Here is a 14,775-nt window from a genome sequence, read left to right as displayed (position 1 = left end):
CACATAAATTCCCACGTAAATTTGTCAAATGTTGTGTACCAACATACCACAACACAATAACACAAATTTAAATATTTTTTTGTTTTAACTTATAGCCAATGGAAGCAACTCTTATCACTCCATTTTTGCTCTTTACACACCGCAAAAATACCAAATGTCCCCTACCAAAATACCCCAAGTGGTATTTTGGTATTTTCACAATATACAAGAGCAAGAGGAAGCAGTAAAAGCAATTTCCCCGGCCAACTGAACATGTCAGACATGGCTTTTGTTTTCTCATGAAGAATGTAGTAAGCTCCTTTATTTATAACTCCCTCTTCCCTTCAACATGATGTGAATTACCGATATGGGACATACAAAATATCTTATGTTAATACTATTTGATAATATCTTTTCATTATCATTGTTCACGTTCATATTATAATTTAATTAAAACTACCACAAACCCATAACGTACCGACTATGTATACCCCACATATCCAATTATTTGGAAGTTACGAACCGTAAACCCGAACACGTACCAAAACGAATTGAGAACCGTGTGACTATAGTTTAACGATCATTCGATGGCTAAGACACAACCAACCACAATCCTATTTCTTGGGAGCAAAGTTTCTCTTTTGACCGTTTAAATTTGTGACCGCATCGTCCCTGTTGTTAGTGGTTGGCTGTGATGACGTTTTATGTTAGTGTCGATCCCAGGTTTCAACCCTTTGTACTCCCCATGTGAGTGTATGTGTCGTCACTAGGTCAATCATCTATAATAAAAAATAGTGGTCACATCATCTTGATGAATGACAATGATTAGAAGACTACCTTTGTAATAGTCCTTGAATTTTAGCATAATCGAAGTGAACTGCGATGCAAAAATTTCTCAAGCTGGGAATGGTGTTGCATGCAGTAGAAACTTCTGCTGGGCTTTCTCAACAAATTTTGATGGGGAAGCTGAGGGGGAAATAAGAGCAGCAAATGACGGTGATAATTATTACTCCTTTCCTACAACAACAAGCATTACCACAACAACTACAAGTGTTGATTGATACTAAGCCAAAGTCGAAAAATGATGGATCCTAGACTTTGGTTTATGAGCTGAGGAGGAAAGGCCGAATGAGGGATAAACAGTTCAACTTAGTGCTTATAGAAATCAACTGAAAAAAGCTTATGGACAGGTAGACTATCTCAAACACCTTGCATGTACTTATGTCAGTGATGGTAGATATGTTCAAATAAATCAATCCAAAGAAGTTGTAATTCAATCATAAAAAACTTGTTTATAAGATGAAGACCAACTATTTAGGGCTATATATTATTGAAGATCAAGAAAGTTAAGATTCATTGTAAATAAGGCTAGCCTTGTAAATTTCATACAAGCATAAGAGGCTTATTATAATTATTATGTGATTAATTAAGCTTGACTTTCTTTACATTACACTTGAGAGTGTCCTATATATAATTGATATTCTATTTAGTTATATGTATAGATGGATTAAGCCAAGAGATTCTATTGAAAGTGTTTCCCATTGATTAAATCAAATTAAGGGACATTTTTAACTAACTTAACTGCTGATATCGAGTTCGTATCCAATAATATGATTGCAATGGAGCTTTATTTTATGGTTTATATATTTTTACTCTGTCTTACTTGAAGGATTAGTCTTCATAGTTGTCAACGATAAAGTTCTCGTGAAAAAAAGGTTAGAGTCCATATTGTCCATCACTTATATATCCGGGGAAGTATTATGTGTTAATGATCTGAAAGTGACCATAAAGCAGTCAAGGACATGCATGACACCGATTTTAATTAACTACAAAAGTTGTGAAAGCAATTATGCACTAAGACATCAATCAGCAAAATAAAATAACAGTATCAAAGCTAACCAGCATGATGTGAAAGTGAAATTTATGACTACATAAGTAGAATTGCATTTTGCCATTTTTTTAAGGAGTTATATAATAATACAGTACTCAGTTTTTATTCTAAAAATAATACAGTACTCGGTAACTCACATTATTTAATCTGTTGAAAGGTTTATTTATTTGTTTCTATAAAACTATGTGTTTCCCTTTTTTTTTTTATCTATCATGGACATTTCAGGAAAGAGAAAAGATTCTTTTAAAATCATATGGCCCAAAGAGAAAAATAAAATATACATGCTTCAAATAGCAATATTTTCAAACTTATTTGGTGTAGGGAGTCTATCTTATTCCCTTTACACCAAAATTAATATCATATTAATAATTAATTAATTAATAATTAGCCATTATTCATCATGTCAAAGTTCAATGAATTATTTAATCAAGTGATTGAACTCAAATGGTTAATAAGTTTTAGTTAAAGATAAATTATTCATGAGAAAAAGCCGAGTTAGAACCTTGACTGAAACAATATTTAACTAGACGTTACTTGCTTTTCCGTCTAACTCCAGATTAGCAGGGCTCCTTACGAGAGTCGGAGGGTCAAGAACAAAAAAGTTACATATATATACAATATTTAGATCTCTCACTCACCATATTTTCTAACTTTCAACCAAAATAGACACAATGGATTTTTATCCAGAGACACTAGCAAAGATTAACAATGACTATGAGTTACACGATTTCATTGATGATCCAAACTTTGATCAATTCATCAATTTGATTCGTGGGGACGAAAATGAAGATACTACTATTTGTAACTTCAATTCTGACCTTATAATGAATCAAAGTTTTGTTGATAACTCACTCCTTTCATTTCCTTCAACCCATTTGATCACAACATAGATAATACTGTCACTGCTTTTGATCCTACTTCTTCACTTGGTTCTTTCTCGTTTTGATGGAGAAGCTAAGGGGGGATTAAGAGTAGAAAATGATGGTGATAATTACTCCTCTCCTGCAACAACAACAACAACTAGCATTACCACAACAACTACAAGTTGTGATACTAAGCCAAAGTCGAAAAATGATAGATCCAAGACTTTGGTTTCTGAGAGGAGGAGGCGAAGCCGAATGAAGGATAAGCTTTACGCATTGCGTTCTTTGGTTCCGAATATAACTAAGGTACACTTCATGGTTTTAAATTGTTGTTACGGTTACACTGCAAACCTTTATATTGCGCCAAAATGTCATCAAAATTTCTCTTGTGAAACCATTAGGGAGACTTCAAAATCTTTTATATCGTAGTTGTTGACCGCTGCTTCAAATTATGATAAATTTAGTATCATAAAATTTGTGTCGTGTCTAACTCAATCTTAAAAATCCGTTTATAAGATGAAAATCGCTTCGGACTTATTACCACTATTCAGCCTATATGTTACTATCCAAAATAGTTAAGATTCATTGTTGACTAGAATAGCCTTGTAAATTTCATACAAGCACAAGTGTCTTATTATAATTAAAATGTGATTAATTAAGCTTGACTTGCTTTACATTTGAGAGCTAAGTATATATAATTGATATTATATTTAATTACATGTATATATGGATAAGGCTTCTATAATTGGAGATGCTGTTTCATATATGCATGAGCTTCAATCACAAGCCAAGAAACTTAAAGCAGAGGTTGCAGGACTTGAAGCATCATTAGTAGTGTCCAAAACTCATCAAGGATCAATTGATAACCCCAAAAAAATTCAATTCACTAACAACAATGGTTCAATATGCAAGAAAATTGTCCAGGTTTGTTTGATAAATATCTAATTAGCTCAATAAAAAGTTTTATTTAGTTAATTAGTCTCTATGTAAGATATTTGTAGTTTGTAACATCTTTGAATGTGGTTTTGTGTAGATTGATATGTTTCAAGTGGATGAAAGAGGGTTTTATGTTAAAATAGTATGCAATAAGGGAGAAAGGGTGGCTGCTTCATTGTACAAGTCTCTTGAATCTTTGAAAGATTTCAATGTTCAGAATTCAAATTTGGCCACTGTTTCTGATGGTTTTCTATTTACATTTTCATTGAATGTAAGCTATATTCCCTCTATTTAAGGTTAAATATATTTCTATTCGTTATAATTATCTTAGATTTTGTTTTTAGTCTCTGTATCCACTTTTCCGTCTCTACAAAACAAAATTACATGCTTTTAGGACTAAAGACATGTAATTTCATAATTCGTAGAGACTAAACAGTGGATCTGAGACTAAAAAAACCTAAATGTTATGGTAATAAAAATATATTTAATCCATTATTCTATTTCATTATCTGTTTACTGATATATTAATTCATGCTTATTATGTGAAAATAGGTGAAAGACTCTGGACCAGAAATCAACCTGCCAAATTTAAAGCTATGGGTGATCAGTGCTTTTCTAAACCAAGGCTTTGAATTCATACCTTCTTTTCACGCTTGACACATCTAATCTATATACTTTAATGTTGTAATTCTAATTAATGTTGTATTAGATGGATTTTGATGAGACGTGAACTTTGAAGTACGGATACGGACACCGGACACGATACGAACACTGTCATACTGCTAATAATTTGAGAGAATTCAGTGTAATTATATGTGTCGTGTCGGTGTCAAACACGGCACATTTCCAACACCGAAACACGCATAATCTGAGGAGTGTTTGTGCTTCATAGATTCATGTCTCTTAATGCTAGTTAGCTATGAGCATGAGTGACATAACTCTCCAATTTGAGCCATTATTATCGGCCAATAGCAATGTCAGTGTTTTTCTAAACAATAGGCAAGTGGTAGTATGTGTAAAAAGAGGAATCAAACCCTATATGTTACTCTATTGATAACTATCTTTATCTATTAATGGTTCATCAAATTATAAGGTTAATTCAATTTAACTCCGTAATGATTCTCTTTCTTGAGACGATTGTATTGAGACTCTCAATTATAAGTTACTTAATGACTCTAAAAAGTGTCAAATGAAATGAACTAATTTAACTAAGCTAAGAAAACATACAATTAAGATACAAACTTGCGACCAGAAGTAAATTGTATTGAAAAATAGAGTTGTATTTGACTTATGTGTGTAAAAAATTTGTACAACTTAATATTATAGACAACAAATTAAAGCACATCTGCCACATTTTTTATGAGCAAATTTTGTTGTAGCTGCTCATACTTTGTTTAACGCATAATAACATTATTCGAGTACATTGTTGAGAACTGCGAGTTCACGGTACTTTGGAGGACGGTTCACATAAATTCCCACGTAAATTTGTCAAATGTTGTGTACCAACATACCACAACAAAATAACACAAATTTAAATAATAATTTTTTTTAACTTATAGCCAATGGAAGCAACTCTTATCACTTCATTTTTGCTCTTTACACACCGCAAAAATACCAAATGTCCCCTACCAAAATACCCCAATTGCTGAGGAATTTTGGTATTTTCACAATATACAAGAGCAAAAGGAAGCCAATAAGAGCAATTTCCCCGGCCAACTGAACATGTCAGACATGGCTTTTGTTTTCTCATGAAGAATGTAGTAAGCTCCTTTATTTATAACTCCCTCTTCCCTTCAACATGATGTGAATTACCGATATGGGACATACAAAATACCTTATGTTAATACTATTTGATAATATCTTTTCATTATCATTGTTCACGTTCATATTATAATTTAATTAAAACTACCACAAACCCATAACGTACCGACTATGTATACCCCACATATCCAATTATTTGAAGGTTACGAACCGTAAACCCGAACATGTACCACGTACCAAAACGAATTGAGAACCGTGTGACTATAGTTTAACGATCATTCGATGGCTAAGACACAACCAACCACAATCCTATTTCTTGGGAGCAAAGTTTCTCTTTTGACCGTTTAAATTTGTGACCGCATCGTCCCTGTTGTTACAGCCTAGTGGTTGGCTGTGATGACGTTTTATGTTAGTGTCGATCCCAGGTTCCAACCCTTTGTACTCCCCATGTGAGTGTATGTGTCGTCACTAGGCCAATCATTTATAAACAAAATTGTGGTCACATACATCATCTTGATAAATGACAATGATTAGAAGACTACCTTTGTGATAGTCCTTGAATTTTAGCATAATCAAAGTGAACTGCGATGCAAAAATTTCTCAAGCTGGGAATGGTGTTGCATGCAGTAGAAACTTCTGCTGGGCTTTCTCAACAAATTTTGATGGGGAAGCTGAGGGGGAAATAAGAGCAGCAAATGATGGTGATAATTACTCCTCTCCTACAACAAGCATTACCACAACAACTGCAAGTGTTGATTGATACTAAGCCAAAGTCGAAAAATGATGGATCCTAGACTTTGGTTTATGAGCTGAGGAGGAAAGGCCGAATGAGGGATAAAATTTATGCATTGCGTTCTTTGGTTCCCAACATAACAAGCTTACGGTCATGTTTGTGTTGAGTTTAAGGTCATGTTTTGATAAATAGTTCAATTAAGTGCTTATAGAAATAAACTGAAAAAAGCTTACGGACATGTCATACATAAGTTATTTTCATAAACTATCCCAAACAACCTCACATTGCCGGTAGATATGGTCAAATAAATTAATCCAAAGAGGTTGTAACTCAATCTTAAGAAATCTATTTATAAGATGAAGACGGAATATAAAGGTTTTATAAATCGATATTGAAGATCAAGAAAGATGAGATTCATCGCAAATAAAGGTTAGCCTTGTAAATTTCATACAAGCATAAGAGCAGAGACGGAACCAGAAATTTAGTTTAGGAGGGACCGAATTTAAGAGTATAACTTACTAAAGAAAACACAATTTTTTATATGCATAATATATTCAAGAAATTTAAAAAATCATATGATATATCCAAAAATTATAAGAAATTTCAAATATATATGAAAGATGAGTTTCTTGAGGATCGCTTTAATATGACGAGACTACAGAAGATTTTTGAATAGTAAAGAAAGAAAAAAATGAAACAACAAAATGCAAAGTTAAGAGGATAATTAATTCAAGATAAAATCAAGACACTGAATCGTTCATATGAGATTGCGTAAATAACCCTTCATGCAATAAGTAAAAAAAAAAATCGCGAAATTGATATTCATTGAGGATTATTGTTCTTTTGTAAATTGCAGACAAAATTTTACTTTATTTTTCATTGTTATGCATTCCAAATAGTAGTTACTGTAATTAACTTTAGAAACTTGAATGTTCAAGGCTAAATTGAGTAAAAAAAATTCATTCTATAATATCATATTAAATTCACAGAAAAGAAATATAGTGACAAAAAATATAATAGCATATTAATATGAAAAAAAATTATAAAAATCTAGAGGGATTTGTGGCCTCTATTGGTCCTTCTAGCTTCATCCCTACATAAGAGGCTTATTATAATTAATATGTGATTAATTAATTAAGCTTGACTACATTTGAGAGTTTCCTATATATAATTGATATTCTATTTAGTTATATGTATAGATGGATTAGGCTTCTATAATTGCAGATGTTGTTTCATATATGTATGAACTTCAATCACAAGCCTAGAAGCTTAAGGCTGAGGTTGGCTTGAAGCATCTTTATAATTTAAAGTTATCAGGACTAGAAACTAGATTGACCTAACAAGAAAACAAAGGGATTCAGAAAATCCTAATCACCTTCATTATTTTGTTAACAATTCTCTGGACCAGAAATCAACCTACCAGATTTAAAGCTATGGGTGATTAGTGCTTTTCTAAACCAAGGATTTGAATTCATACCTTCTTTTCACGCTTGACACATCTAATTTATACTTTAATGTTGTAATTCTAATTAAGGTTGTATTAGATGGATTATGATGAGACATGAAACTTTATAATATTCATTTCTCTTGATGCTAGTTAGCTATGAGCATGAGTGACATAACTCTCTAATTTGAGTCATTATTATCGGCCAATAGCAATGAAATCATGTATGAGACCATGTATTGATAACACTGTTATCTATTACCGGATCTTAAAATTATAATATTAAATCAATTTAATTCTCTAATGATTCTCTTTTTTTTCATACCATTGTACTGAGACTCTAAATAGTGTCAAGTGAAATGAACTAATTTAAATACGTAAATTTTGTTGTACTTGCTCACACTAGTAACATTATTCGAGTACCAGTATTTTGGAGAATCGGTTCACCATGAACTCTCGTATAAATTCGTCAAATGTTGTGTACAAACATACTACAACACAATAACACAAATTTAAATAATCTTTTTTTTTTTTTTTGTAACTTATAGCCAGGGCCGTCTTAACAAATTCATAGGCCCCGTTTTAGTTTTATAAGGGAAGCAAAAAAAATTAAATTATGGGCCCGAAAAAAAAATTACACAAGTCATTTAAAAAAAAAAAATTAAAAATTACACTTTGGTGGGACTTGAACACATGACCTCTCATTCACCAAAAGCTACCCGTGCCACAGAAGCACACTTAGTAGATTGATATTATTTGCTTTTAATACATATATAACCATTATTTAGTGTCTTAAATATTTTTAAAAAAAAAAATTTGGGCCCCAAAAAATTGGAGGCCCGGTGCCGTAGCCCAGCCTCGACGGGCTATGGGCCGGCCCTGCTTATAGCCAACGGAAGTAACTCTTGTCACTCATTTTTGCTCTTCACACACCGCGAAAATACCAAATTGTCTAGTATTTTCACAACATGCAAGAGCAAAATGAAGGCGACAAGAGCAATTTCCATAGCCAATTGAACATGTCAAATGTGGCTTTTGGTTTCTCATATAAAGCAAGTAGTAAGCTTCTTTATATATAACCCCCTCTTCCTTTCAACATGATGTGAATGATCGATATGGGACATACAAAATACCTTTTGTTAATATTTGATAATATGTTTTCATTATCACTAATCACGTCCATGTTCTAATTCAATTAAAACTACCACAAAACGTACTGACTATGTATACTTCCACGCACCGAATTATTTGAAAGTTACGAACCGTGAACCCGAACGTGTACCACGTACCGAATTGAGAAGCGTGTGACTATGGTTTAACGATCATTTGATGGCTAGACACTCTTTTGACCGTTTAAATTGACTGCATCGTCCCGATTGTTGCAGCCTAATATGGTTGGCTGTTATGACATTTTATGTTAGTACCGATCCCAAGTTTCAACCTTTTTCCTTCCCATGTGAGTGTATGTGTGGTCACTAGGCCAATCATCTATAAAAAGAAAATTTGTGCTCACATCATCTTGATAAATGACAATGATTGGAAGACTGCCTTTGTGATTATTCTGGACCATTTATGAGGCACTTGAAATTATTCGTTTTCGACAATATTCCTCACTAGTGCGAACAAATTGTAGTGCAAATAAAGCTTCCGCGTGAAGACATTCGAATAGATAGGAGGGACGAAGTCATTCGTACTGCATCCAGTCCCTGCAATAGTAGCTTTAGTATGGATTGCCACTGATCTAGGCCAGATGCTGGCATAATCAAAGTGAATTGTGGTGCAAAATTTCTCAAGCCCGGAACGTTGCTGCCTGCAGTGAAAATTTCTGTTGGGCTTTCTCAACAAATTTTGATGGAGAAGCTAAGAGGGAAATAAGAGCAGAAAATGATGGTGAATTGGTGATAATTACTTCTGTTCTGCAACAACAACAACAATTGTTACCGCAACAGCTACAAGTGTTGATATTAAGCCAAAGCCGAAAAATGATATATCCGAGACTTTGGTTTATGCGCGGAGGAGGCAAGGCCGAATGAATCGTAAGATTTATGCATTGCATTCTTTGGTTCCCAGCGTAACTAAGGTACACGCCACTATCTTCAAATTTGTGTTGAGTTTAAGGTCATGTTTGGATAAACAGTTCAATTTAGTGCTTATAGAAATCAACTGAAAAAAGCTTATGGACAGGTAGACTATCTCAAACACCTTGCATGTACTTATGTCAGTGATGGTAGATATGTTCAAATAAATCAATCCAAAGAAGTTGTAATTCAATCATAAAAAACTTGTTTATAAGATGAAGACCAACTATTTAGGGCTATATATCGATATTCAAGATCAAGAAAGTTAAGATTCATTGTAAATAAGGCTAGCCTTGTAAATTTCATACAAGCATAAGAGGCTTATTATAATTATTATGTGATTAATTAAGCTTGACTTTCTTTACATTACATTTGAGAGTGTCCTATATATAATTGATATTCTATTTAGTTATATGTATAGATGGATTAAGCTTCTATAATTTGAGATGATGTTTCGTATATGTATGAACTTCAATCACAAGCCTAGAAACTTAAGGCTGAGGTTGCAGGACTTGAAGCATCTTTAACATAAAGGGATTCAGAAAATCTTAATCACCTTCATTATTTTGTTAACAATTCTCTTTTATTTTCTTTGCAATAAGCTCTTATGCAAATTCCTCCATTTAACAGTTTTTAATTAAGCAAAATCAAGTGCCGCGTAGAAACAACAATCATTATAGAGACGATTTTACTTATGCGATTTGATACATTTGCCGAATTTATGTCATCATATAGCATAATACATACATGAATATTTTGACACAAAATTTATGAAACAGCAATTAAATAATGACAATGTACGACATAAAAACCAACATAGTTGTTTGTAATATGTCAAATATAACACAAAATTTATAATGTGAATTTTCGCTAGCTATAACACATTACAAAGTAGGAAGCAGTGGTGTTGCAATTTGGATGGGGCTCTCTGCAATGGAAATTTTATCATTGAGCGAGGATCCATTCTCTATTCCAATCTTCTGGGTTCTTTGCATGCTTGCTTATTCATATGAGATCAAATTTTGCTTATAAAATAAAACATACATATCTTGCTGTGAAGCCCCGATACTCCAAAACACGTATCCGATACCGATACGCCCCGATACGTCCCGATACGTGTATCGGTGAAGTATCGGCCAATTAGTATTTATTTTTTTGAAAAAAAAATGACCGATACGTGTCAGATACGGCTAACTTATACCCCGGTACGGCTAACTTATACTCCGACACCGATACTTCTCTCTTACATATTTCCTTTTAAAAAAAATAATAAAAGATTAAGAAATAAAAATACATAAGACTAGCAGTGCTATCCAAAACATTTGTCTCTTCTAACCCCAAAAAATTAGAACCACTGAGAGCGATAAATATCTCATCTTCCATCCATTGCCTCCATCAACACCTCTGGTGAGTTCTACTTTGTTTCTCTTCTCTCTAATGCTATATTTCTTCTGTTCTTCTCTTTTTAATATCTTATTCTCTTCTTTTGTTTTTCTCTCTAATTGGGAAAAAATTGTTTGTTTTCAATCTCAATTAGTGTTAATTATTAAGTAGTCAACATTAAAACATGGTGTTCTTTTTTGATAGTACTAATGATGTTCTCTTTGGATTGTATTAATGATGTTCTCTTTTGATAGTACTAATTATCACTTGTTTTGATCATTTTTCATTAATGTGAATGTTTGTTTATTATCATTTTTAGTTATGTTTATACATTGTGCACTTATACTATTAGTTTTAAATTTAATTTTTTAATAACATATCGAGGCCGTATCGTATCGGGAGTTTTGAAAATTTTCTCGTATCGCCATATCGGTATCGTATTCGTATCGTGTCAGGTATCGGGGCTTCATAGATATCTTGTATGTCAATATTCATCACTCTTTTTATCTATTATCAGATTATAAAATTCTAAGATTTCACACTTATGCAATGCAAGTAATCTAACAAAGGTATTGACAATAGATGTCAGCTAAGCCCACACTTAATGGACAACTCAACAGTTAGTTAGAGGCTTCTTAGAAGTGTTGCGGTTACACTGCAAACCTTTATATTGCGCCAAAATGTCGTCAAAATTTCTCTTGTGAAACCATTAGGGAGGCTTCAAAATCTTTTATATCGCAGTTGTTGACCGCTGCTTCAAATTATGATAAATTTAGTATCATAAAATTTGTGTCGTGTCTAACTCAATCTTAAAAATCCATTTATAAGATGAAAATCGCTTCGGACTTATTACCACTATTCAGCCTATATGTTACTATCCAAAATAGTTAAGATTCATTGTTGACTAGAATAGCCTTGTAAATTTCATACAAGCATAAGTGTCTTATTATAATTAAAATGTGATTAATTAACCTTGACTTGCTTTACATTTGAGAGTTAAGTATATATAATTGATATTTTATTTAATTATATGTATATATTTATAAGGCTTCTATCATTGGAGATGCTGTTTCATATATGCATGAACTTCAATCACAAGCCAATAAACTTAAGGCTGAGGTTGCAGGACTTGAAGCCCAAAACTCAACAAGGATCAATTGAAAACCCCAAAAAGATTCAATTTACTAACAACAATGGTTCAATATGCAAGAAAACTGTCCAGGTTTGTTTGATAAATATCTAATTAGCTCAATAAAAAGTTTTATTTAGTTAATTAGTTACTAGTCTCTTTGTAAGATATTGTAATTTGTAACATCTTTGAATGTGGCTTTGTGTAGATTGATATGTTTCAAGTGGATGAAAGAGGGTTTTATGTTAAAATAGTATGCAATAAAGGAGAAAGGGTGGCTGCTTCATTGTACAAGTCTCTTGAATCTTTGAAAGATTTCAATGTTCAGAATTCAAATTTGGCCACTGTTTCTGACGGTTTTCTATTTACATTTTCATTGAATGTAAGTTATATTATTCCCTCTATTTAGAGTTAAATATATTTCTAATCATTATAATTATCTCAGATTTTGTTTTTAGTCTCTGTATCCACTTTTCCGTCTCTACAAAACAAAATTACATGCTTTTAGGACTAAAAACATGTAATTTCATAATTCATAGGGACTAAAAAATGGATCTGAGACTAAAAAAACCTAAATGTTAGGGTAATAAAAATATATTTAATCCATTATTCTATTTCATTATCTGTTTACTGATATATTAATTCATGCTTATCATGTGAAAATAGGTGAAAGACTCTGGACCAGAAATCAACCTGCCAAATTTAAAGCTATGGGTGATCAGTGCTTTTCTAAACCAAGGCTTTGAATTCATACCTTCTTTTCACGCTTGACACATCTAATCTATATACTTTAATGTTGTAATTCAAATTAAGGTTGTATTAGATGGATTTTGATGAGACGTGAACTTTGAAGTACGGATACGGACACCGGACACGATACGAACACTGTCACGTCGATGCTGCTAATAATTTGAGAGAATTCAGTGTAATTATATGTGTCGTGTCGGTGTCAGACACGGCACATTTCCAACACCGAAACACGCATAATCTGAGGAGTGTTCGTGCTTCATAGATTCATGTCTCTTAATGCTAGTTAGCTATGAGCATGAGTGACATAACTCTCCGATTCGAGCCATTATTATCGGCCAATAGCAATGTCAGTGTTTTTCTAAACAATAGGCAAGTGGTAGTATGTGTAAAAAGAGGAATCAAACCCTATATGTAACTCTATTGATAACTATCTTTATCTATTAATGGATCATTTATAAGGTTAATTCAATTTAACTCCGTAATGATTCTCTTTCTTGAGACGATTGTATTGAGACTCTCAATCATAAGTTACTTAATGACTCTAAAAAGTGTCAAATGAAATGAACTAATTTAACTAATTTAAGAAAACATATAATTAAGATACAAACTTGCGACCAGAAGTAAATTGTATTGAAAAATAGAGTTGTATTTGACTTATGTGTGTAAAAAATTTGTACAGCTTAATATTTTGTTGTAGCTGCTCATACTTTATTTAACGCATAGTAACATTATTCAAGTACATTGTTGAGTACTGCGAGTTCACGGTACTTTGGAGAACGGTTTACTTTGGAGAACGGTTCACATAAATTCCCACATAAATTTGTCAAATGTTGTGTTCCAACATACCACAACACAATAACACAAATTTTAATTTTTTTTTTTTTTTAACTTATAGCCAAGGGAAGCAACTCTTATCACTTCAATTTTGCTCTTTACACACCGCAAAAATACCAAAGGTCCCCTACCAAAATACATACCCCAATTGCTGAGGAATTTTGGTATTTTCACAATATACAAGAGCAAAAGGAAGCCAATAAGAGCAATTTCCCCGGCCAACTGAACATGTCAGACATGGCTTTTGTTTTCTCATGAAGAATGTAGTAAGCTCCTTTATTTATAACTCCCTCTTCCCTTCAACATGATGTGAATTACCGATATGGGACATACAAAATACCTTATGTTAATACTATTTGATAATATCTTTTCATTATCATTGTTCACGTTCATATTATAATTTAATTAAAACTACCACAAACTCATAACGTACCGACTATGTATACCTCACATATCGAATTATTTGAAAGTTACGAACCGTAAACCCGAACACGTACCACGTCCCAAAACGAATTGAGAACCGTGTGACTATAGTTTAACGATCATTCGATGGCTAAGACACAACCAACCACAATCCTATTTCTTGGGAGCATACTTCTGCTGGGCTTTCTCAACAAATTTTGATGGGGAAGCTGAGGGGGAAATAAGAGCAGCAAATGATGGTGATAATTAATCATCTCCTACAACAACAAGAAGCATTACCACAACAACTACAAGTGTTGATTGATGATACTAAGCCAAAGTCGAAAAATGATGGCCAAGACTTTGGTTTATGAGTAGAGGAAAGGCCGAATGAAGGATAAGATTTATGCATTGCGTTCTTTGGTTCCCAACATAACAAGCTTACGGTCATGTTTGTGTTGAGTTTAAGGTCATGTTTTGATAAATAGTTCAATTAAGTGCTTATAGAAATAAACTGAAAAAAGCTTACGGACATGTCATACATAAGTTATTTTCATAAACTATCCCAAACAACCTCACATTGCCGGTAGAT

The 14,775-nt window shown here is 32.8% G+C and overlaps 1 protein-coding gene and 2 pseudogenes across 2 annotated transcripts; all 3 read left to right on the top strand.

Moving 5' to 3' along the window:
* The first annotated feature begins 2,541 nt into the window (after positions 1 to 2,541).
* On the top strand, positions 2,542 to 3,162 carry LOC146930277 (transcription factor FER-LIKE IRON DEFICIENCY-INDUCED TRANSCRIPTION FACTOR-like; annotated as a pseudogene).
* Positions 3,163 to 3,294: 132 nt separating this feature from the next.
* Positions 3,295 to 4,801, top strand: LOC146930276 (transcription factor FER-LIKE IRON DEFICIENCY-INDUCED TRANSCRIPTION FACTOR-like). Its single transcript, XM_085701854.1, has 3 exons — positions 3,295 to 3,657; positions 3,767 to 3,940; positions 4,222 to 4,801. Exons 1-3 carry the CDS (start codon positions 3,460 to 3,462, stop codon positions 4,324 to 4,326), a joined length of 477 nt encoding a protein of 158 aa, XP_085557980.1. The 5' UTR covers positions 3,295 to 3,459; the 3' UTR covers positions 4,327 to 4,801.
* A 4,700-nt stretch (positions 4,802 to 9,501) lies between these two features.
* LOC146930275 (transcription factor FER-LIKE IRON DEFICIENCY-INDUCED TRANSCRIPTION FACTOR-like) lies at positions 9,502 to 13,429 on the top strand (annotated as a pseudogene). The gene is made up of 5 exons (XR_015006322.1): positions 9,502 to 9,687; positions 9,941 to 9,949; positions 12,116 to 12,290; positions 12,406 to 12,579; positions 12,864 to 13,429. The product of XR_015006322.1 is annotated as a transcription factor FER-LIKE IRON DEFICIENCY-INDUCED TRANSCRIPTION FACTOR-like (transcript).
* Positions 13,430 to 14,775: the final 1,346 nt, after the last annotated feature.

The sequence above is a fragment of the Medicago sativa genome, chromosome 4, assembly GCF_051527215.1.
Source record: "Medicago sativa cultivar Bolivia chromosome 4, Bolivia_mono, whole genome shotgun sequence".
In the NCBI taxonomy this organism is placed as follows: Eukaryota; Viridiplantae; Streptophyta; class Magnoliopsida; order Fabales; family Fabaceae; genus Medicago; species Medicago sativa.
Note: the sequence above shows the minus strand (reverse complement) of the source record. Positions and strands in the feature narration are given on the sequence as shown.